Source organism: Chelon labrosus, assembly GCF_963514085.1.
Source record: "Chelon labrosus genome assembly, chromosome: 3".
NCBI lineage: Eukaryota > Metazoa > Chordata > Actinopteri > Mugiliformes > Mugilidae > Chelon > Chelon labrosus.
In genome coordinates this window covers 27,815,770-27,839,321 of record NC_140339.1, presented here as the reverse complement: position 1 = coordinate 27,839,321, position 23,552 = coordinate 27,815,770, and the positions used below count along the sequence as shown (strand labels likewise).

Here is a 23,552-nt window from a genome sequence, read left to right as displayed (position 1 = left end):
CAGAGGTGAGGGATCCCTGAATTTGTCACTCTTCTTTTTTACTTTTGCCTTTACCTCTCCCCCAAGTCCACCATGTCCAAAACATTCATTCTTCCTGACTTTTGCATTTACTGCACACTCAGGCTGAAACATTCAGTAGACGTATTCTAGGAGGCCTCTGTGACAATTGGCTGAACCATGACTTATTAAAACCTAAGTATACCTGTGCACACCATGTTTTTAAGGTGTTAGATCCGCCGTGTGTGCATGACCCATGTGGGATAACAGTCTCAGGTTAGAAAAGAGGATGTCGGTTTGCATGCAAGACTAATAACATCTTTGAGGTATGGCCAAGCCAGCTACCAAATAATAACCTATGAAAAGTCACAGCAATAACACTTTGCCCTACTGTGTTCCAGTGATGCAGACCATAGAAAACTGCTTGGCTACCATCTCCATCCTGTCTACCAGACAGACACGCTGCACTGAGTAATTCATACTAAAATTAATTAATTTTTAATTATCTGGGCTGCTTTTTGGATACGGTGCTAAAGCCAGAGTGTGCACCCACAACCAAGGTGCCATCTTTGACCAGCCATGATTGAGTGCCTTTTACTTTTTCGTGTTTTGGACGTGTTTCAATGAGACTACTGAGGTTTATATTCAATAGGTCTTAATTTGTTTGAATTTGGAAATTCCATGCCGTCTTAAGCAAAAATTACACTTCCACTGTTCCATTATTAATGTAATCACTATTTCCAACACCTGTGCTGGATTACTCCATTTAAAGTATTACTGTCTAGTCTTATATCACTCTCTGCGAGTGTCAACATACGGCTGTACTCATACAAGGGAATCTGAGGTTTGAATAAGTAACATTAGCAGCATTTGGTATTGTTACGAAAACTCTTTTATCGCGAGTGACAGTCACTGGAGTCCCGTTTAAAAGTTTTGCTTGCAGCAAGAAGTTGACACATGCACTACATCAAGTACAGAATCAACTGGCAATAGTAAGGTTACATTCACTTTTCTATAGCACGTGGTCCTGACATGGTTACAGAGAGACAGCCTTGCTAGGGAGAAATCAGCTCGTCATAACAGAGGAGCTGTAGACTTGGTGCATCGGTGCCTTATCTGTGGGACCTTTCCCTTACTATTTAATAAGAAGATGAGAGTAAATATTTTTTTGCGACAGTTTAACCTTGGTATTTTTCCCAACAGGTATATAAACGTATAGCTTTAAACATTCTGCAGTGAGGTGCAGCTCAACCAGCCTGTATAAACAACCACATTCTAGCAGCATGCAGTACTGCAGCACAGGATGCTACGTTCTCTCATCGAGCAGAGGCAAGCCCTGGGAATATTTGGGTCCGAATACGATCTCCTTGACTCACTGCTCACCAGTGGAAACTTCTGGAAAAAAGGCAGCCTGTTCTGGCTCCGTTTGAGGAGTTTACCAGAAAAGTGAGTTTTTGTGATGCTGTGAGTAAGCACTGAGGGAACGCAAAATAAACGACATGAGACCTTTAGATGCTCAAAGTGAGGTGATCAGGACGGCATGAGCTCTCAACCTGTTGTGAATATCAGCCCATCCCACCCAAAAGCAATGGCTCAAAACAGCAAAATGATAAATTACCCTCTTAAGAAAATGAGGAATGTTCCTAAACTAGCTCCCTTTCTGTGGAAAGAATGGACAGAGCACACCAATGTTCCTGACCCAATGCATTTCGCAGGAATGTCCTGATCTGTCCTTGAAAAAAACAGGTTACGTAGTGCAAGCACCACTGAAACCCAGTGCGACTGAATTGCAGTGTCAACAGTTAACAACAAACTATGTTAATGTAAGAGTCAATGACAATTTGCAGCTAGACTTAAATCACCCAAAGGGCCAGCAGTACTTCAGTGATCAAATCCAATGATCAGTAGTCTGCTGTAGTCATATACAGTACGCATCTACAGTTTGTTTAGAAAAGCGAGTAAAGCTCAAAATCCTTATAATAGCTTTTATTTCCATACACACAAATGTACTGGGAAGATTGTACATTCTATTCCAAATCAAAACATGAAGAAACATTTATCAAATTTGTTATTACTTCACAGGAGGTGAAGAAAAGGAATATTAGGCAGTTCAAAAAAATAGTGTATGCATTTTCCGTTACAAACTCAGATATTTACTGTATAAACTGCAAAATGCTTAAAGATTTAGCTTTCCTGTGAATCACTAAACTAATACTTAGTTGTATACCGACTGTTTCTGAGAACCTTCAGATCTGTGTTGCTTGGAGTCGACCAATTTCTGGCACCTGTGAACAAGTATTCCAGTCCAGGACCATTGGACTATATTCCACAATTCCTCTGCGTTTCTTGGTTTTGCCTTAGGAACAGCATTTCTGATTCTCACCCCACAAGTTTTCTATTGGATTAAAGTCCAGGGAATGGGCTGACCACTCCATAACATTTATATTGTTGGTCTGGAACTAAGATGCTGTTCCCTTACTGCTGTGTTTGGGGTCATTGGCTTGTTGAAACGCCCATTTCAAGGGCATTTCCTCTTTGGCATAAGGCAACATGACCTCTTCAAGTATTTTGATCTATTCAAACTGATCCATGATCCCAGGTATGTAATAAATAGGCCCAACACCATAGTACAAGAAACATCCCCATATCATGATGCTGGCGCCACCATGCTTCACTTTGTACTGTGACTTGAATTCTGTGCTTTCGAGTCGTCTGACAATCTGTCTGCGGCTCCTAAACCCAAAAAGAACAATCTTGATTTCATCAGTCCACAAAATGTTCCAGTATTTCTCTTCAGGCCAGTCGATGTGCTCTTTGGTCAGTTGTAACTTCTTCAGCACATGTCGTTTTTGCAACCATAGGACTTTGCTGGGGGCTTCCTGCTCTATAACCAGAATGTTCAGCATTTGCTGCCTCCGTCCTTAAATAAGAGCGACCTGTTTGACACCTGTTTCGTCACAGAATGAATGACCTCACTAATTGAGCTCCACACGGCTATTATTTGCTGAAAACAACTACTGCAAAAACAAACAAACAAAAAAACTAGCACACTCCTCTCAGAGAAGCCATAGTCGCATCTTGACAAAGCTACACTATCCCAAAACTCACTGACGCATGGATGGATGAACAGACATCCCTGCTTCCAGGCACAAATGCACAAAACATAAAGCACACAGTGAACAACTGAAGCATTTTTCTCATATGTTCACGGGTGTGTGACAAGGCATGATATTATGTCATCAAGCCAATCTGAATATGAGGGAGGGGTTTAGTTCTTTCACAACACTCACAAGGGAAGGGTGTTATGCTATGCTATACTATACTATATACTGCGGTATACTGTTGCAGAGATCTATATGCAGGTGGAGCACAGAAGAATGCAGTGAGGGTAACACACAGGATACAGGACTGCATAATAAAAAGTGTTGAAAACCAACATTCAGCCTGTCTTGAACGGCACACGGCACACGGCAGTGAGGGAAACTGACTCAGAGTAGCAGATCTCCATCCAAAAAACAAACAGCTTAGATTTAAAAGGTCCCAAGTTCAGTTTAAATAACTATCTGATTTGATTAAATGTCAATTAGGTTAGGGATATTCAGTTACAATATCTGGCATGAAGATAAAACCAAGGCTTGAGTCCCAAAACTCAAACAATTCCAGTTGCCTTTGTGTTAGCTACACCGTCACCTGGAAGACTGTGACTTTTCACAAACATATTCAGTTACATTACCAATTTTGTTTGGATACGAAAGAAAAGGTCAAAGAAGCAATGCAGTAAATTGTACAAGGTACCCTCTAACCTTAAGGATAATGAAAAAATTATTATTATTTCTTAACAACTGACTAGTCATATTAATGTACTTTTCATCTAACATGACTACTGAAGAATCAGTATTGGACCATTAAGGCTAGCAAAGGTTTTCAACGTTTATCTATGGAAATGGTCCCCAGCATGGCTACTGTTTGTCTAACCAGTCAACAATAACATAGGAAGTTGGGACTTGGTAAAGGGTAGGAGCCTTCTGGCTGGTGTTCAGCTGACCAATAAGGCCACAGGGTCAATCGGATAGTCGCTACTCTTGTGTCCATGACCGCATAAAGGAGATTTTGAAATGATCATAGAAGGACGCTGATAGATGATTTAAATTTCTGGTGTGTAAATGTCCTATGTTAACCCAACCATTGAATGTATTTTAAAAGAAGCTGCCTCACATACAGTGTCCTAAGACACGCGCACAACATTATCTATTACCATACTGAATGGTAATAACAATAGCATACTTCAAGACAGCATTGGTGTTCCACAAGCTGTTACACAGTTGGCATTGTCTCGGTGCTAAAGTATTTGTTCGAAACACACTCAACCCTTGCTAGCCACAATAGCTTAGCAGCCCGTACAGTACAGTATCCATCACATGCCTGACATCTGCCTGGATGGAGTCATTACTGAAAGTGGCACCAGAGCAGCAGCAAACCAGAATCAGTATACACCAGTGGTGAGCAATATCTGCCAATGAACACACTGTTGGTGCCATGTATTGACAACAGCATATCCCGAACAGCATACGGGGTGCAATCGATATATGACACCAAATACTATACTAGAAATGTAACAATAATGAGAACAATAATGAGAAGAGTGGTACTCTTTACTGGATTTGTTGTCTGCTGGCAGCTTTAAACATACAGACTGCAACAGTGAGTAAGAAAAAAATGAGTGATAAAATCCCATAATCCTTCTAATTCATGTTTTTAATATTCATTTCAAATTCATTTCAGATGATACGTTAATGTTTTACCATTTTACTTAATACAAATTCACTCTTAAATGTAACTGTGTGTATTTCCGTTTGCTAGAGGCACTTTCGGGAAGGGTTTGATTAATATGTGCTAACGTAGGCTGATTCTGGCCACTCCTCAGTGCTGCATGCATCTACACTGTGAGCAGTGAGCAGTGAAACCCCCACCCAAATCTTAAAATCCCAGTTCACCAGAATAGCAAGTGATCAATAGAAAACACTGAAAGGCTTGAAGGCCCAGCCCCCTGAAAATAGATGGAACAAATATTCCTTCTTCCTTGAAGGGTTCAGGACCAGTGGGGAACTGAGTAACAAAATAAAACCCAGACTAAAAACATATTAAGGTGTTTTTTTCTCACTAACTCTCAGATGTGGTCCAAATAAAGCTCTCTTTGCTGAGTTGATCATGGAGAACACCAGGCCCACTGCAGGCTGTTGCCTAGGATTAAGTAGCTGCTATATTTGCCAGAGAAAATCCTGCACTCAGTATTGCTTCATATAAGGAGGTGACATTCGTTGCAGCTCATACACATGTACAAAGATTCCAGCAGGCTCTCCACTCTGCCAGCAGCCTTTTAGCCTGTGCAAACAATTTGATTTGGATGGGTCAAATTAAGCAACAGAGCTAACAGCAGCAGTGACACGTCAGGGCTTGCAGTGTATGGACAAGGTAGCTCTAATTAGGTCCTTGTTCGTTTTATTCACCGGCTAATGTGATGATCCGCTATAACTGTGAGACAGGTGGCAAAATCAGAAACCTGGATGTACAAACGCACAATAGAATTGTTTGAAGTGCGCTGTGGGGCTGCAGCCGAGCATGAGGAAGGTGTTCCTAATATCTTACTCAGATAGTACCTGGAGAGAGAAAATGCAGTGCCTGGATTAATCTATCCGAAAACCTGTCCAGCCATTCATTCACTTTCTTTACCTGGAGAAAGGGAAGCGTGAAGAAGATCAAGACAGCCCTCCGGAGGATGAACGACTCCATCTTCATCTGTGTTTTTCCACAAGTCAGGGTCTCTCTGCAGCAGGGTGAGCCCCAACCTATATAGGAAGCAGGTACAGCGGAATAAATCACTTGGCAGCAGCACATGGCATATTCGGGGGACGCCCGACTATATATATATATATAAAAAACTAAAATACTGTATAGCATGAACAGTTAACCATGCTGAAACAGCTAGTTAACACAGCAGAGAGCCCAGAACAAACCTGAGCTGTGGCCCCCCATTCCCACAGCATAAATATGCACTGTATTACTCAGCAGTTAGTTTGTGATACCTTGACTAACCATACATGTATTTAACCTGTATTTAAGCACATTGCAGTCGTACTTAACTGGGCACCCTGCTCAACATCTGAAAACTCCTGGTGCAGAGTCGAATAACCCACTGAGATGCATTATGGGAAATGCATGTCCAGTAGGACAAACGTTAAATGCCAGGATATCTGCTGCACTGGTTTTGACCTCTCTTTATAAAGTCTGTCAGTCCAAAGGAACCGTTTCATGGACGTGCATAGCTAAATGTCTTCCTCTTTAAAAAATAGGTTGTACCCCGGGTCCCTGTACAAGATGGGAACTTTAAAAAAAAAAGCTTCCGCTTTTATTTCGAGCTCATCAATACAGTTCAGCATCTTCTCCAGTAGCCCAGAAGCCTGGTTTGTAAATCCTGTGTCACTAGTTAAGCATGAGCTAAATCTGTGAAAGGAAAGTAACTGATGATGATTTTAAATACTATTTTCTACTGCAAGAAAAATGTCATTGGCTGTGGCTCAGTAGGTAGAGCGGGTTGTCCACGAAACAGAGGGTTTGATGTGTAACGGGCGTAGAAATGTCACTGTGACTGTGAAGCCCTTTGAGTACCAATAGGTAGAAAAGCACTATATAAATAAAACCAATTACCATTTTGGACATTGCCAACCACCCCGCCAAGCAAAAAAAAATAATTAAAAAAACAGCCTGGGCTTGTGCTGGATATTTTATTTGGGATTTTTTATTTATTATTTTTTTAATATTATTATTTAGGGCCAGTATTTTAGGGTGTTCTTGCACAGAAGTAAGGAAAGTCACCTGCATCCATGAACACTAGAGTGACAGCAGGAGGCCGATGTTCCACCCATGTAGCCTCTATCTACATATAAATATAAATGAATCACACTGAAGGTCTATTTTAGCAAGCATACTGTGTGAGCATACTGTGAGCGTGGGCAGAGTTTCTAAGTTTCTGTGCATCTTAAGCATAATGACAGTGTTTATGGCATCAGGCATCAGAGGCATCGACACCAGACCGGGTGAATGTGACAAACCAAACCAAAGTCCTGGTGGAAGATCGGCAGCCGCAGGTGAACGGCCCTGCTTTCAGTTGGATATCTGTTTGTTTGCGGAGAAATAAACACATTACCTTGAGTGGGGAGAGGTCCTGTGCTCCCTACGCGCTCGTTTGGAGATGCAACATCCTTTATTCTCCAGTCAGTCCCGACAGCCACCGACCATCCACCGATCACCTGAGTGCACACCCCGAACCAACGCAGAAGTGACCGGAAGAGACCGCTGAGGAGTGAGAGAGGTAAACGCGCCGGTGCTTCAGAGTACCCAGGCTCCAAGAAGAGCGCAGCCCGTCCGCTTCCCTCACACACAACTTGGGACCAATGTCAAGTTAGACGCACATACACAGCTTCCGGTTGTCAGTTTCAAAATAAAGCACATACAAATACACGCTCAGTTTGTTTACGTCTGTTTACATGCATTTTCTATTTAAAGCAAAATAAACAAAGCTGGCTTTTTGTCCTAAGTCAGTATGAGGCACAGTGAAAGCCTGGTCACAAACACTATATGCCGCATATCCCACTGTGGACTGCATGGGTAGACTACAGTTTTCTGTTTCTTCTGTTTGTATGGACCTTGTTTGTTCTTCCAATTCCCTGTAAAATTAGGCCTATGCTTAGGAGTGAAGCACCTATTCGACTGGTAGATATGAATTATAACAAGCATTGGAGGGCCTAATTGGAAAACATATGGTGTACTTTTTAGTAAATGTTATTTATTGAGTAAATTTATTTTGTTCTGAAAGGTAAAAGTAGCCCATTTCCGACAGAGCCGTGGTTTCCCCCGACAGCTTGACGTGGAGCTGCGTAGGCGAGTCTGATGACCAACCTCTCTGTCCCATGTAGTGCTGAGGAGCAGAAAGCAGAGAGATGTCATCCCTCTAGTGCTCCTATAGCCCGCCCATACGTAGCATGTGTATTAATAGAAAACAAAAAATAAAAGGGCATTTACGTGGGAATCAGTGAGCAGAGCAGGGGCAGTGCTGAGAGAGATTGGTTTCCACCTGTGTGTGTGGGCGTGTCTGTGTGTGTGTGCTTTATTATGAGGTGGAGAAGAGAAGCTGGCAGAGGATGAAGGGGCTGGTTTTGACTTTCACTAATAAGAACATCAAAAGGCTTCTGTCAGCAGATGACCTCTAGGTCCACAGCTGTGCACAACTCTGCTCTCTGGAAACACACTGCATGTGTGCAGAGGTGGAGGAGCGATGACACTTGGTAGATTCAATGTTGTACTTTTCACTGTATAGATGACTGTGCTCAAATCACAGTCCTATTTTAATTGTATATCTAGTCATACATTGGGTCAATATGTTCAGCCAGCAGACACTTAGGTGGCCATTGTTTAGTATGTGATACATAAATAGAAGGGGCCCACTATCATGAAATCATTCTTAGCGAAAATGTGTATGGTGGAGGTCTGGCGCCCCCTTCACTCACATTCGTGCAACATTTAAAGTGAAAAGTCCCTCTCATAAAGGAAAAGAAACATCCTTATAACTGTGTTGTCATGCATTGCGTTGTGTGTATTTATATTTTGTCAGAATATATGGTGAGTGTCCTTACCATGATGTCATGATGGGGATCAGGATCACTGAACAGATTTGGTACTATTTACTGCTGGATGTAAAATAGAGTGAACGTGTTTACACGTGTGTTCACTATGTGACCCTGAACTGCTTTAAATCTGTAAAAAATAAAAAAATAAAATAAAAAAGAAAGAAAGAATAGTTTACTTTTAAACGTGGTCTTGTGATCAGTGACACCATGGTTTTGGCGAGTCATCTGTCAGCTGATGCCTTGCAGGAATCTCACTTAAGTCAAGCTAGAACGAGTTATACCGAGGAATAACGGAAGTGACACGGCTATTCCTTCAGAATAAAGGAGAAAATGTGCAATAACTCATTATTAAAAAGTCACATTTTAATTAGCTTTAGTCTCCCTCTTAAATACAAGGCTATTTCGGCATGTTGGTGATTCGACAGATCGGGCAATGTGTTGTTATTTTTTAATTTTTTTGGTTTGTTTTGAAAATGAGACCCGGAAATTCTGTGCGTCATTTTGGGTCACTTGGTCTCATTGCGACAACTCGTCAAATTAGATGGATTTCAGCTGTGGACAACTTTAATGTAGTAACGAGGCCACTAACAGGTAGAGAGGACCATATCTGTGATTTCCATGTGCCGCGATGACCCGGGGGTTGTACAGGAGCTCTTCGCTGTGACTTTAACGCGTTTTAAACACTGCTGCATCTATTGCTTGTATCAAGTCGGATGGCTCAGCCTCACGGCCCGTAGTTGTGTATTCCTAATTTTTTAATCTACTAAACTGTATCTTGACTCGTCTACTTGCGGACCCTAACGAGCGTCCAGCCCACTCCCACCATGGCCTCAGCCACCTCCACCCCCGCCGCCTCCAGCAGCCGCTCCGGCCGCTCCGTCCCTCGTCGCGGCGCAGCGGCCGGCGGCCTGTCCTCATCCAGCACCAGCCCGACCTGCATGTCCCGCATCCAGGAGAAAGATGACCTCCGACATCTCAACGACCGCCTCGCCAACTACATCCAGCGGGTCCAAGAGCTGGAAAGCGAAAGGTCCTTCATGCTCATGCAGCTGGAAGAAAAGGATGAATCCAAGAGCCGGGAGATGGGCAACGTGCGGCGGTTGTACGAGGAGGAGTTGGCCGATGTCAGGAAGTCCCTGGATGGTATTGCTGGAGAGAGGGCCCGCCTGCAGATCGACTATGGGAATCTCTGTGAAGAGTACAAGAAACTTCAATCCAGGTAGCATTTAAATATGTACTACCACGCAATCTGTGCATATTTGACTGACACTTGCAGCTACAGATGCAGGTGCACTGGATATATTCTGATTTCCGTTTCTCTTGTTGGTAAACGATTTCTTTTCTTTGTATTGCAAAATAAGCATTTGCAACTCCAAAAGAACAAAACATGCACACTGCAAATATTGCCTTCAGTACTTTTAAGAAGTTTTACAGAAAGATGTTTGGGTATGGATCAAGATGAGGTATGGTCAATATCTGGAACTAAACCAATAAAAGTTGTGGAATCGTTTGTGTAGGTCTACTGTATACTTGATGCCATCCAGTAAGGCAACACGGAACACACAGATGTAGGAGACTGGCATGACAGAAAACTAGTGAAGATGCTTTCTGTGGAGCATGTGGTTATTAAGCTGATCACTCTATCCCTCTCTCTCTCTCAGGAACCAAAAGAAGGAGAGCGATCTGACAAATGCCTTGGTCCAGTTGAGGAAAGCTGAGGCGACTCTAAACTCCAAGGATGCCGAGTACGCCAAACTGCTGTCTGAGAACAGGAGGCTCAACGAGGACTTCACTGACGTACAAGGCCAGCTGGAAAACGTATGACTTAAAACTTGATTTAAAATACAAGGGAATATGGAGAGCGTTATAGTCCAGGTAGATAAGAAGTAGCAGTGCAGTTATGCTGGCAGTAGAACATTCTGAATGTTGGATAAAGGCCTATAGTCTATAGATGTGGTTTGCTTCACTTAGCCCTTGCTTTGCCTGTCTTGTGTCAAAGTGGTTCCTCAAATAAATAGTGTTGCCCACTCATCAGAACAGTTTCCACAGACATCCCCTCCACAGCTGGAGGTAGGTTCTGGTAAGTCATAGCAGACAGAACTGTGCAGGATAAGGGTTGGGGTCAGGTCAACCTTCATTGACAGTATCAACGCAATACTGACAACTACAGAGATCTCTAATACACTGTGCATCGTTAGTACTGCATACCCTGTATCCAGTGTTTTTTTGGGAGCTAGAGGTGACCATATTTGTATTGGACAAGAAAGTGGTACTGGACAGTGAGGGATGGATAAGGACCACTCAAGGACTCTATGCATGTCCGTAGGGAAGCGAATTAGCAGTTACAAGGTAGTGACACCCAGAGACGTACCCTGCTCTGGGACCATCATTTACAAATTGACTGTCATGCTGGGTTGAAGACTTGAAGCTAGTGATTGAGACCAAGGTGAAAGCTCCAGCAGTCGGACTCATTGTTCCAACTAGTAAAGTCTCGACCTGCTGGCTATCAGAGAGAATGCAGGTATAATCTTATGCTAAATATTGGTAAAACCAGCGACACTCCCACCAGCCTCAGCTGTACTTGGTGTCATGCTAATGCTTAGTGTACACAGGATCCAGGTACATAGTTGTGGCTCTAATGCTATATTCACACTGAGTGACAAAATCTTATCTAACAGCCAATCCTGGCCAATTACACTGCCCACGAGGCGCTGTTGAAGTAATGTTGTTGTTCCAGCAAAAATAAACTGGAGAAAAAAACCCATATGATACAGACGTGTCACCTCATCATTGGAGCCCAGAAAAATACCTGAAAGCAGTCCAACTTTGATTCGTAGTGTGTTTTGGTCATTATTCTGTAGCATCATATTGTCGGCTTCCGTTAAAAATGACTTGTAGCCTGTTGCCTTTTCGCCGGTATAGTGAAAACGGTACAGCGCAGGTGCTGAAGATCGTTCACTGCCTTCTAGCCAGTTTCGAGTGGCTCTAATCTCGTCTGCGTCTCCTCCCCGCCTCATATCCCTTTCTACTATTTTTAGGAAGTGGGTCTGTTTTTGCCAGAGCATCTCATGTGTCTGCAGCATGGAATTAACTTTCCCAAGTAAACGCATGCCGATATTAATTGTCAGTAAACTGTCCCAAAGTCTTGTGTTGCTTTGGACTAAACTAGACCAGCAGTTTTCTTTATGCCAAGCTAAGGTGTTATGTCCGCACATGAGCTTGATCCATCAACCCTTATTAACTCGCACTGCATATTTCCCAAAATAAATGAAGTATAAAGAGTACATTTGTACACAGTGTTGAGGAAAGAGTTAAAGGATTCATGATTTTCTTGTAAGGGGTGAAAGGCCAGTAAGATTTTGTAATGCTGACGAACTTCAAAATCTCCCTAAATCCTTCCAAATGTTCCACATACAGTATGCGTACCAGGAATAAACATTTCATAGCCTAAAGGGCCTAAATAGTCGGGCAGTGTTTAGTGTAACTGTTTGTTTATGCTATGTATGTGTGTTTGTATGGTCACCAGGTAGAGCATGTACTGGCAGATGCCAAGAAACAACTGAGCTCCGAGATGTTGAGGAGGATAGACATGGAGAACCAGGTGCAAACACTCAAAGAGCAGCTGGAACTCCAGAGGAACATCAGTGAGCAGGTGATGCACAGACACAGCAGCTGGCTCTCGTACTCTCTCTCAGTCTCAACCCGGCTCTCGTCCGTCTGATCGCAGTGTCTTCATTTTATGTGCCACCGCAGAGTGACACTTGCACTGTTCACCATGACTTGATCTTCACAGGAGATCTTGGAGATCCGGAGTCGACATGAAAGCCGCCTAGTGGAGGTGGACTCCGGGCGGCGGAGAGAGTTTGAGAGTAAACTTGCTGAGTCGATTCAGCAGCTGCGCCAGGACCATGAGGCTCAGCTGCAACTGTACAAAGAAGAAATTGACAAAACGTTCAGTTCAAAGGTTCAAGCACAGCTATTTCTGATATTTTAAGAAAGCGTTTTCATCTCTTTTGTACTGAATCCTTTTCTGTACTTCAGTTACAGAATGCCCAGCAGGCTGCACTGGAGAAAAGGGACGCTGCATCGGCTACAAAAGATGAACTGGAAACCACCAAGCTCAGAATGGAGACCCTCAGTTCTCAACTCCACCAGTACCAGAAAGATGTAAGTTCACTATGTAACACAACCGGAGGAGATTTGTTTACAAAAATAGGATCCCCATTGTTGAAAATGAAGTCCCTGTTCACCAAGTTGGTAGTGTGGTTCTGAAAGTAAGAATGTCTGACCCTAAAAGAATCGGTATAGATTTTTATCTATATTGACACTATTTGTCAACTGGCGTTTTACTAGAGTTTGCATTTGTTTGTTCTGCCATCGGTGAAATACATTTAATAGCAATATTGGTGTAATATTTATTATATTTTCTAGTGTTCTTATGATAAGAGGTTTTTAATAAATCCCGGCTACTTGGTGGTATGTGTTGCTCACGGAAGATGTTAACTTATCTTCTGTAGTAATAGTCCTTTCAGTTGGCCTGTGTTTGGGAGATTTGTCTAAATTTGCATGCAAAGTAAAGACTGCTTTGCAGTATGGGTGACTTTTTCTTAGCCTGTTAAGTGTGCATTTTCTTGGTGGCACTGATTCTTTTAGTAACTTGAAGGCATGCTCCCAAGCAGGGATCGCGTTAACCGAATATTTTCCGTCACTGACCATTTTTTTAAAACTGTGACAAAAAATCTGAAGGCCTTCTTTCATTTTGACGGATTGCAATTTACACCTCTGACATTATTAATGGGCTCTTCTCTCTAATCAGTTTGTCAGTGCACGATTTCCTGGTACACCAATTACATGATGCACACGTCAGAGCTCGACTAACCATAGACATAATATATATATGTATATATGTCTATGTGGCTAACGGCTACCAAAATGGAATTTGCATACCACCGAAGCACTTCACCTTCTAAGAGCTGTTAGCGCTAGCAGTCCCGGTCCGAGTACGACAAGACGTGTCGGCAGCACAAACTTTTTTAATTTTTTTACCATTTAAAGTCAATACTGTTCTGAAAAACTTAATAGTTTACTTATACTTACTAGTGGAGCTGATAAGTTCATTTTTTCACTACCATACTTCACTTAGTGATACAATTATGAAATTTGGTACATACCTTCTCCATAGCCTAACTAAAAGAAAATCCTGGGTGTCCACTCAAAATTTCAAAATGGCGGCTGTTTTTTCAAGATGGCCGCCAGGGAAGGTCTTAGCGAAGGGTGTTTTTGCCTTTGGTAATCTTTTGATCACATTTTTTTTGTTTAACATACTTTAAGTAGAGTACATATGCACAAGTATGATGTATTTCTGTTAAAGAGGTCATATGGCATGTATAAACAAAGATGGCGTACAATATGGCAGCCAAAATCATGAAATTATATTGTCCAAAAATATGTTCAGCATAGAAAAATGCTCTTTTATCACACCACACCATCACTACAAATATTTTTACTATAAATCTGCATGTCTAAGTTCAGTTTTGCATGTCTAAGTTCAATTTATGTGGTGGTGCTTTAGTTAGTTTTAGTTTAAAAGAGTGAATGTCAGCGCACAACCAGGGCACACTGGTGACTTCACTGCTGTGTAACTCAGCATGGTGTTCAGTGTCAGCTAATCTTACTTTACTAATGCTGTACCTAGCTTTACTAACTCCAAAATGGTAGACTAGTACTAGTTGTAGTGTAGTTTAGTTTAGTTTAGTGTCCCAAATGCTGTCTAATAGCCCCATATCAATTAGCTCTTAGGAAGTAATTGGTAGATTTGTTAGACAGCCGCACCTGAATTGACAGGGTGTGCCAGCGCGGGAGAGCCGAGCCAAGGGTAAGTGGGGCTATACATGGCTTTTTCATGTACTTACAAGCACATGAGCAGGCCAATGCTTTAATCAAGGGTGATGGTGGAGCTATTGGGCTCACTGAAAATCCATCAGCCCTGAGGAGATGGATGGTCTCTGGTCCTGAGGTGAGTCATCTAGTGTCCCTCTATGAAAGTGAGGCACAGATGAAAGAGGCCAATGATCACTCACTTCACCATGAGCAGACTCTACATGCTCAGCAGACATTTTTTGACAGGGTCCAGAAACTCTCTCAGGTCCTACAAGACTTGGGAAACCCTTTCCAGGAAGACAGCACAGAGCTGTTCACAATAGACTCCAAAGATGTTGCTCATCCCAGCTCTGCTGAGCTTGTTCACACTCACATGGATAAAGGCCAGAAAAAGTACCAAGACTTTGTGAAAGGCTTGGCAGAAAATCCAACCTCATTCTACGCGCCCATCAAGAAGAACAGGCTTGACTTCTTCTCTCAAGATAAGCCTACTACAGCGTCATCAAAACAGAAGCAGCTGAAAGAAGAATGTCAGCTGTTCTCCAAACTATTCATTTCTTGTCAGAGCAGGGAATGTGACCTGCAGGAATTCTTTCAACACGAAAATCAGTCGTTCCCTGCATCTTTGAGTGAGGGTGGAAAACTTTACAGCTGTCAGAAGTCCCAACTCACATCCATACTAGAGAAACAAGTTCCACTTCCAGACCAAGAGCCAGAGTCTGATGACATCATCATTGATGGTTCAGCCTTGGTCCATGCACTGCCACCCAAAAGGTCTAAGAGTTTTGGAAATTATGCAACTCTTGACTTTTTGCCAAGCATTAGTGCCTATGCTGGTACATACAAGACAACACATGTTGTCTTTGATGTGTATAATGCATCAAGTCTAAAGCAAGAAACCAGGTCCAAAAGAGGACAAGGTGGAAGACGCAAGGTGACAGAAAATAACTCCATTCCTTCAAACTGGCACAACTTCCTCCGACACAACAGCAACAAGTCAGAGCTGTTTGACTTCCTGGCAGACAAGATCACTGAGATGTCTGAGCCAAACTTGGTTATTGTGACCAAAGGAGCCGAAGTGCTCAGCAATCACAAAGTGAGTCTGCTTGAACTAAACAACTGTTCTCACGAGGAGGCAGACAGCCGCATCTTTGTCCATGCCAGATATGCTGCATCACAGGGGAGCAAATCTATCATGGTCAAAGCCAATGACACAGATGTCCTTGAAATTGGCCTAAGTATGTTCCCAATTCTGCAAGGCATAGGTCTGGAGAAGCTGTGGCTCGCATTTGGCCAAGGTCAGAGCCTTCGGTGGATAGGTATTCACAACCTGTACAACAATGTTGGTGCAGAGATGGCTAAAGGCATGCTATTCCTCCATGCATTTACAGGTTGTGATGTTGTCTCAGCCTTCAGAAACAAAGGAAAGAAAACAGCCTGGCAAACATGGAACATATTTCCTGAAGCCACCTCAGTCTTTTCTAAACTGAGCAAGTACCCAGCAGCCATCGAGGATGCTGACATGAAGATTCTGGAGAGGTTTGTGGTACTCATGTATGACAGGTCAAGCACTCTAGACAGTGTAGATGAGGCCAGACTTGACCTATTTGCCAGAAAACAGAGACCTTATGAAGCCATCCCTCCAACCAGAGCAGCTCTGCTCCAACACACCAAACGCTCAACATATCAGGCAGGTGTATGGGCTCAGGCAATTCTGCGCCAGCCAGAAGCAGAGAGTCCTGCTGACTGGGGTTGGGAAAAGGTTGGTGAGGAATGGAAAGTCTTCTGGACAGCCATCTCTCCCATTGCAAAAAGTTGTGAACAACTCACTAAATGTGGCTGCAAGTCTGCCTGCCATGGCAGATGCAAATGCTACAGGCTTGGGCTGGCATGTACAGCTTTATGCAGCTGCAAATGTGAGGTGTAAGTAGCCTCTGGAATGGCCGCTTGTTATTTTTTATTTATTTTATTATTTATTTACCTTTTAGTTTTTAATGTCAGTGTCAACATCATAACCACATATCACAAAAAATTGGGCACTGAAAGTGTCTAAAATGGTCTAAAATCGGTGCAATTGGCGGCCATCTTGAAAAATGGTGGCCATCTTGAAATTTTGCGTGGACACCCAAACTTTTCAAAAGAGTGGGTTATAGTGAGCACTTGTGCCAATTTTCATGTTTGTATCACAAACTGAAGTATTTTTTCACTTATCAGCTCCACTATACTTAAAGTTAATGAAACTTTTACTGAAACTGAAAATTAAATGCTATTGAATATGTCATTATTATCATTTTTAAAAAATTAAAGTGACGGGTAAAAATAGATTATGACGGGATTTTTATGACCCTGTCAGTCAAAATGACAGACAACAAATAAGTCTAGCACAACCTCTGCTCCCAAGTTTCCCACAGGAAACGTTGTATTATCTGAATTTCTGTCTGGCTGTAGCTGGTTTTGTGGAGCTAACTATTGATTAACTATAACTCAAAAGATTTTTTCTTGTACATGGATAATCCTTTGTAATCAAGTACTTGTGCAAGGAAATGATGTTTATTGATGCCGAGCTTTGTCTGTTTTATTTATTTTTGTCAGAAAATGGTGCTGGAGGGCCGTTTACAGGAGCTGGAGAGAACTCTGGACAGGGAGCGGGAGGTTTGGCAGCAGAGGTCAAGTCAGAAGGAGCAGGAAATGCTGAACATGAGAAGCCAGATGTACAGTCAGTTAGAAGATTACGAGAACTTGCTGGACGTTAAGTTGGCTCTGGACATGGAAATCAATGCCTACAGAAAGATGCTGGAGGTAGAGGAGCAGAGGTATGGCTCCATGCTCATCATGCAAGAGCTGACTGGTGCTTCATCCATTTGAGTGTCCACAAACATAGCATGGTTTCAGGGTCTCTGGTGCTTTAGCTCCTCAGATAATTTTGTCATTTTCCTCTCAGGCTGCAGCTGTCCCCCAGCCCCTCACAACATGCATCCGTAGCCCGAACACAGGAACACAGCGGCCGCAAGCACAGAGGGAAAAAACGGAAACACGAGGGAGCCTCTGGCAGCTCGCCGGCCTACAAAATGTCCAGTCGTTCAACAGAGCACGGTGCAGTGAGCGTGGCAGAGATCGACATTGATGGAAAATATGTTAAACTGAAGAACAGCTCTGAGACAGTAAGGCTGTAATGCAGCTGGAAAATGTGTCTCTTTGGGGGGGGAGGGGTTTCATTTGTATTTTTTAGTCAAATTCATTTATTTAAAAGTTCCAGTTTTTCTGTTTTAGTAAAATCTCAGATTAACTCAATAACATGACAATTGATTTAGTGCTTAGGACTACTCAATCTATGAAAACCTGTTATGTAATGGATTGGCAGAAAATAGCCCTGGTGACCTCATCAGGGTTATTTCAGTTTGAGCACTGGTGACTTAGATCGTGTTCATAACAAAATAATTCTGAGTGATGTTAAAGTTAAAATAGACAGCTATATAAAGGGGATCAAGAGCATGATTTCCTTCTCTGCATTCCTGACAATATTCTCTTTTCAGACAATTGGGTTCATACGCCAATCAGCCACAACATTAAAACCACTGACAGGAGAAGTAAATAACATTGACCATCTTGTGATAATACAATGCTGGGAAACTTTTGGAGCTGGCATTCATTCATGTGGATGTTACTTAGACATGTAGCACCCACCTAGACCAGACCAGACACCCCCACCCCATAGCAATGACACTCCTCAATTCAGTGTACCCGTGTTTATTTTTTTACAGTCTGAGTTGAATTGAACTCATGCTGTGTACTGACAGCAATAGTTTCCAGAGGCACTTGGAAACAACTCTGGGCCTTTTACCTGTTTAATTGATGAATAAATTATGAAGAGAAAACACAGATCTGTCCAGGAAATGGCTTTTGAGTATACTGTTCACTTTTGATCCTCCAGTTTAGATGTGAATACCATCTAGATGGGAGTCTAATTATTAAAACATGTTCAAGCTCCAGCTATATAAATGGCTAAAATAACCAATTGTGTCAGTGTCCTAACTGTATAATACGATCACATGTACTAAGTATGAATACTTTTTTCTTCAGATTACCAATGTTTGCTGTATTATTTTTGCTGCCTCCTCTTTTCTGCGTTCCCAGGAGCAGCCGTTGGGTGGTTGGGTGGTACGGTGGATGTACCCAGAGTCTGGAGATATCTCCTTCCACATCCCCTCTCCCTGCGTCCTACCTGGTGGGCAGACACTAACGGTGAGTAGTTTACTCTGTATCACACTGACCGAGAGAGCAGAAGGGGAAAAAAAATCTTTGATTAGAGACAAAAACATAATTTGAGGGGTGGATCAGAATTGATTAACGGTTTAAGAGTGGACTCTGATGTGTGTACCTGTCAGATCTGGGCAGCAGGTGCAGAGGCGGAGGCTGATTCTGGGGACCTGATTCTGCAGGGCCACAGAAGTTGGGGGGCCATCAGCGACGTCAGGGTGATTCTTCTGAACGCCGACCTTGAGGTTAGCGACTCCTCTCCCAGAATGCAACTGTTCTAACTACTCCAGTCACTTCAGTCCAAATCTTTATTTTTTCTAAAAGGTTTGATTCTTTTCCTTGACGATAAATGTCTGAAATGGTGTTTATTTAGGCCACCTACATGCAAATCTTTAATTTCTGATCATCTAGCAATGTTATATATATATATATATATATATATATATATATATATATATATATATATATATATATATATAATCATAAACGTCACACAATTCCTTTTCAGGAGGTGGCGGAGCGCAGGGTGTGTTTGCAGGGCAGAGGTGACGAAGAAACTGAACTGGAGTTTGATGAAGAATTTGTCGCAGGTAGTGACATTCAGCGCTTTCGGAGACAGGTAAACGCACTGATCAAAAGCAACCATAAACTATCCATATCAAAACCACAATATGAAACCTAATATTACTGTTTTCCCTGCCTGCACTGAAGCCAAAGAAAAAGAAGTGTTGTTCTGTGTCCTGAGTGCAGGCCAGACAGCGTCCTGAACAGTAGGTGAGAAGAGTGTTGCCACCCACTGAGGCTATTCCACTCTGCTTATCAGCTTTTACATGCTGTGCATTGCACCAGATGCATGGCTTGTTTAATACGTTCTGGATTTGCTACTGCCTTTATGATTTTAACGCATGCATTTCCTTACTCTTATCCCAAAGCCCTAACCACTACCTACCCTTTTGTCTCGATCAAGACATTTCTGTGAAATGCAAGAGCACTGCCCATGCTTTCAGTGGAGTGTGTGTGTGTGTTTAATGTAATGGTGAGATATTTGACTGCATATTGTATAATTAGGTCAATGGTTGAGTTGTAAATGTTTTAATTCAATGCACATGATCAATCGTTGCCTCAGCAATCAGACTATAGTGTTCCTGTTTCTCTTTAGGCCATATATATTTAATCTTGTTCATCCATACGCTTTTTGGACTGTACATAATTTGGCCTATAGAAAGCATTCAAATGTCAATCTGTTCAGTTTTTGAGGAGAGATGTGCGATTTTTTTTTTTTTTTTTTTTTTTTTTTTCTCAATAATGGATTTCAGTTGTCAGAAATTCCCTTCAGAACTACTTCTCTTTCAGCTTTAACTACTTCAGCATGCTTTCAGCTACAGACACCATTGAAACATCTTACTGGTCAGCAGAAGTTGAATTATTAAACTTGTAGACAATTTTCTGAAATCTTTTTCGCTTTGTCAGTTTTAGTTTGTAGGTCTTTTCAGTCTCTCTCTGACTGTAGAATGGATGTGTATGGGGCGCCTTAGAGCCAGTGACGTCACCCAGCTCTAGTTTTTCAGATCTTTTATGTTTCCAGAAAGAAATTACTTCAGCTCGAGTTGCTCCCACAACTTTCACTCCTCAAACACAATATGCACATAGAAATGTGGGGAATTTTGTCAGCTTGCTGACATTGCTGTAGGTTTGACCGTTTTGTCTTAATCCGGCACAGAGCGAGGAGTGCGCCGACCGCACCTCCCATAGACTTTAATGTAAACGGATCTCTCAAAGTTTGGTGGAAAATAAAGTACCAATCCCTCCTTGGCTCTCACATCTGCAAAATCCACAGTACAGACATAAAAACACATCAGACTGTTCAGCAGTCTTTGCTGCCTCGAACAGTTGCGCTATTCTTTTGATAGGACTTGTAGTTTTGAATGTGTAAGTCTTTGAGCCGTGCAGCTGCCTCTTTTCTCTCTCCGTTGTGGTAACCTGAGCCATGAGGGCGCCATCTTGCCAGCTTGGAGCCAGAGTCTGCACAGCAGACACTCAAACGTTTTAGCAATCAAACTTAATTTTCTCCAGGAAATATATATTTCTAGTTGCCTTTGAATTCTATTGAACTGACAAATGTGCACCATCTAGTGGTTATTGGTGGCATTGCTACTCCCATTGTCATGCTTTTGTATAGAAGTTGTCTGCTCAGTGTCCATATCCCACAGAGGGCACGTTATGCATAACCCTTGGTAAAAGGGTGTCAAAAACAGTAGAGCAGATCAATTACAGTAGTGAGGTTTAGCTTGAGGGAAGATTTCAGTGGGTTCAGTCAGGACCCAAATCTATTCAGTAGGTGACGGGTCTTATCTGCAGTTTATGCACGAAGGAAGCTGTGTTGTTGTAATATGTCTTGCCTTGCTGAATTAAGCAAGGCCTTTGCTTAAAAATATGTTGTCTGAATGGAAGCATATGTTGATGACCTGTATAGGCCATTTCATTCTATAATATTAATAATAAAGAAAATGTGCAAGTTTGTCATGTGCACTAATGCGTCCCCACACCATTATAGATGATGCATTTTGAACTCAAGCCTGATGATATAATGTGGCTTTTAAGTGATAAAGTAAAATAAAACATTTGAGCGTTGATCATTTGACAATTGAGCAAGATTTTTCTTAGAATTTTTTTTTTTCCTCTGTCTTTGTCCTTAAATAGATCTCCCCCAAATTCCTGTTATTTGTCCTAAATCCAGACATGTGCGATCAAATTAGTTTGATGGAAAATGTGCCAATATTTTTAAAAATATCTTTACTCTGCATCATAAATGACCAAACATTAAGCTTTTCTGAACCTTTAAGTTAGGTAGTTATCTGAAAAGTGAACAGATCTTTTCTGGATAAGGAAGCCATGTAGGGAATAGTTATAGTATATATATTTTTTTTTTTTGGTACGTTAAGGGACAGTCTAGATACATTTGAAAAACCGTGACCTAATCACCCAGCTATTTGCACTAACACATCAAATATAGTCTGGAAAAGTATGAAAATTTTAACTTTCAATGTGCATATGAGCCCTGAGTAACATTCTGCCCCAGTGTGTCATCCCTTCACCAGCTGCATGTGTAGTGCTGCCAGACCAAGTGCCCTGATACTAAGTGATTAAATGTGATAACACTGCTGTTTCTTTTTCCCCTCAGGACCTATCTAAGGAGGCCAGTTGTGCTGTCATGTGATTGTTTGTCCATCCACTGCTGGCCTTCATCACTGTCTGGAAAACCTGGACCAGCTCCGGTCTTCAGAGTACAAATGTCAGCTGCCGTCTGGTTCTGGTATTTCAACAAACTCGACTCTGACGAACTTCAAAAAGACAGTGACACGTTAGTTTGACTGTGAAGAGCTCCTTTGCCTTAGCACAACATTATCAACCTCAGTGTCCCTCACATTGCATTGCTCTTATTGCACATTGCAGGCTTTTCCCTGATTTAGTCTAATTTAAATGTGTGTTGTGAAATAAAACTGTTAACCTAATAAAGTTTTCTAAACTATTCTAGTTCAATCAGAAACTCGAATGACTCGAAGTACGAATGAGCGTTTCTTTAAGCAAATGCTTTTTTCCCCCTCTTTAGTTTGATTGGGAATGCTATGCTTGAAGGTTCTCCAAAAATCTTCAACCCCTAGTAACATGGAGTACACACTGAACCGTCCTTGAGCATGATGATGATGATGTGCGATTGTAAAGGGCTTTCAGCAGATGAGCACTATATAAACCCAAGACCATTTAAAAGTAAGATGTACTACTTGGCAAAATACCTGTTCTGACAAACCTGTTCACTGCGTTTTTGTCTTCATAAATTTGTATAGTGAAGGTTTTTCTATCTTTTCCAACTCTCGGTCTCCTTCTCTTTGTATGTTGCCACATTGGAGTACGTGTGTACCAGATACACAGAACATTCTGAGAACACACAAAAGCTACATTATGTCACTACATGCTAAAGTAAAATGGTCATCATTGTTATTGTACCAGCTAAACATTAGGTCAGCATGGTGACGACAGCATTTGGCTCAAAGGTCTGTACAGCCTCGGACTGTGGTGTCTCGTTTTTAACACTTTATAACACTCATGAATGTTGAAAGCTTCTCCCTTCTGCTTTGGGGTCCTACACATTATCGAATTGGGTTTTAGTAAGTTCTAGGTCTGAGAAGTAGTGTCAAAAAAAATGTGTTGGTATTCCTTTTTCTAAAATATAACATTCAGACTTACACAGCGCTGCCACTACATCTGCAAAAACAGCTCTGCACCAAGTGCCCTATAACTACCAGGTCCAGACATCCATGCATCACGTCCATTATAAGATTTAAGGAAAATGTGAGAATATCTGAAATGCATTTTGAATAAACCTCTTTAAAAAATTGCCAATTATTAAATTTGCCCAAAAAATGTGAGTTATGCAGTGAATGGATTTCCTTTTACCAACTCATTTTCAGTTCTTATTCATAAAGCTAGCCAAAAACACTGTGGGTAACTATAATATTTATTCAGTACATAACACGAAAGTAATGCACTAAAAGTAGCATTGTCCCTCTTTGGCAGAGATGTTGCTCTTCTTTACTGGTCACTGTTTTAAGATTGCAGACTGAATAAAATGCTGAGATGACACTGATTGTCACTGAGGGCTCTAAAAAAATGACAAAGTACACCATTGCTTAAAAGAGTCTGGTGTCAGTTTTCATCTATGTAAGTAAGACATTT

At 41.8% G+C, this 23,552-nt stretch overlaps 1 protein-coding gene across 1 annotated transcript; it reads left to right on the top strand.

The window, feature by feature from the left end:
• The first annotated feature begins 9,254 nt into the window (after window positions 1-9,254).
• lmnl3 (lamin L3) lies at window positions 9,255-23,188 on the top strand. The gene is made up of 11 exons (XM_084541779.1): window positions 9,255-9,900; window positions 10,343-10,499; window positions 12,208-12,333; window positions 12,475-12,645; window positions 12,723-12,848; window positions 17,154-17,374; window positions 17,503-17,722; window positions 18,696-18,803; window positions 18,947-19,063; window positions 19,327-19,437; window positions 22,000-23,188. The coding sequence occupies exons 1-11, from the start codon at window positions 9,506-9,508 to the stop codon at window positions 22,033-22,035; spliced, it is 1,788 nt and encodes a 595-aa protein (XP_084397905.1). The 5' UTR covers window positions 9,255-9,505; the 3' UTR covers window positions 22,036-23,188.
• Window positions 23,189-23,552: the final 364 nt, after the last annotated feature.

Bases quoted from the DNA above. Each gene is read 5' to 3' on its own strand.
- lmnl3 (XM_084541779.1), top strand. From the start codon at position 9,506: ATGGCCTCAGCCACCTCCACCCCCGCCGCCTCCAGCAGCCGCTCCGGC. The intron at 12,646-12,722 runs GTTCAAGCACAG...TCTGTACTTCAG, and splicing joins ACAAAACGTTCAGTTCAAAG to TTACAGAATGCCCAGCAGGC. The intron at 12,849-17,153 runs GTAAGTTCACTA...TATTTTTGTCAG, and splicing joins TCCACCAGTACCAGAAAGAT to AAAATGGTGCTGGAGGGCCG.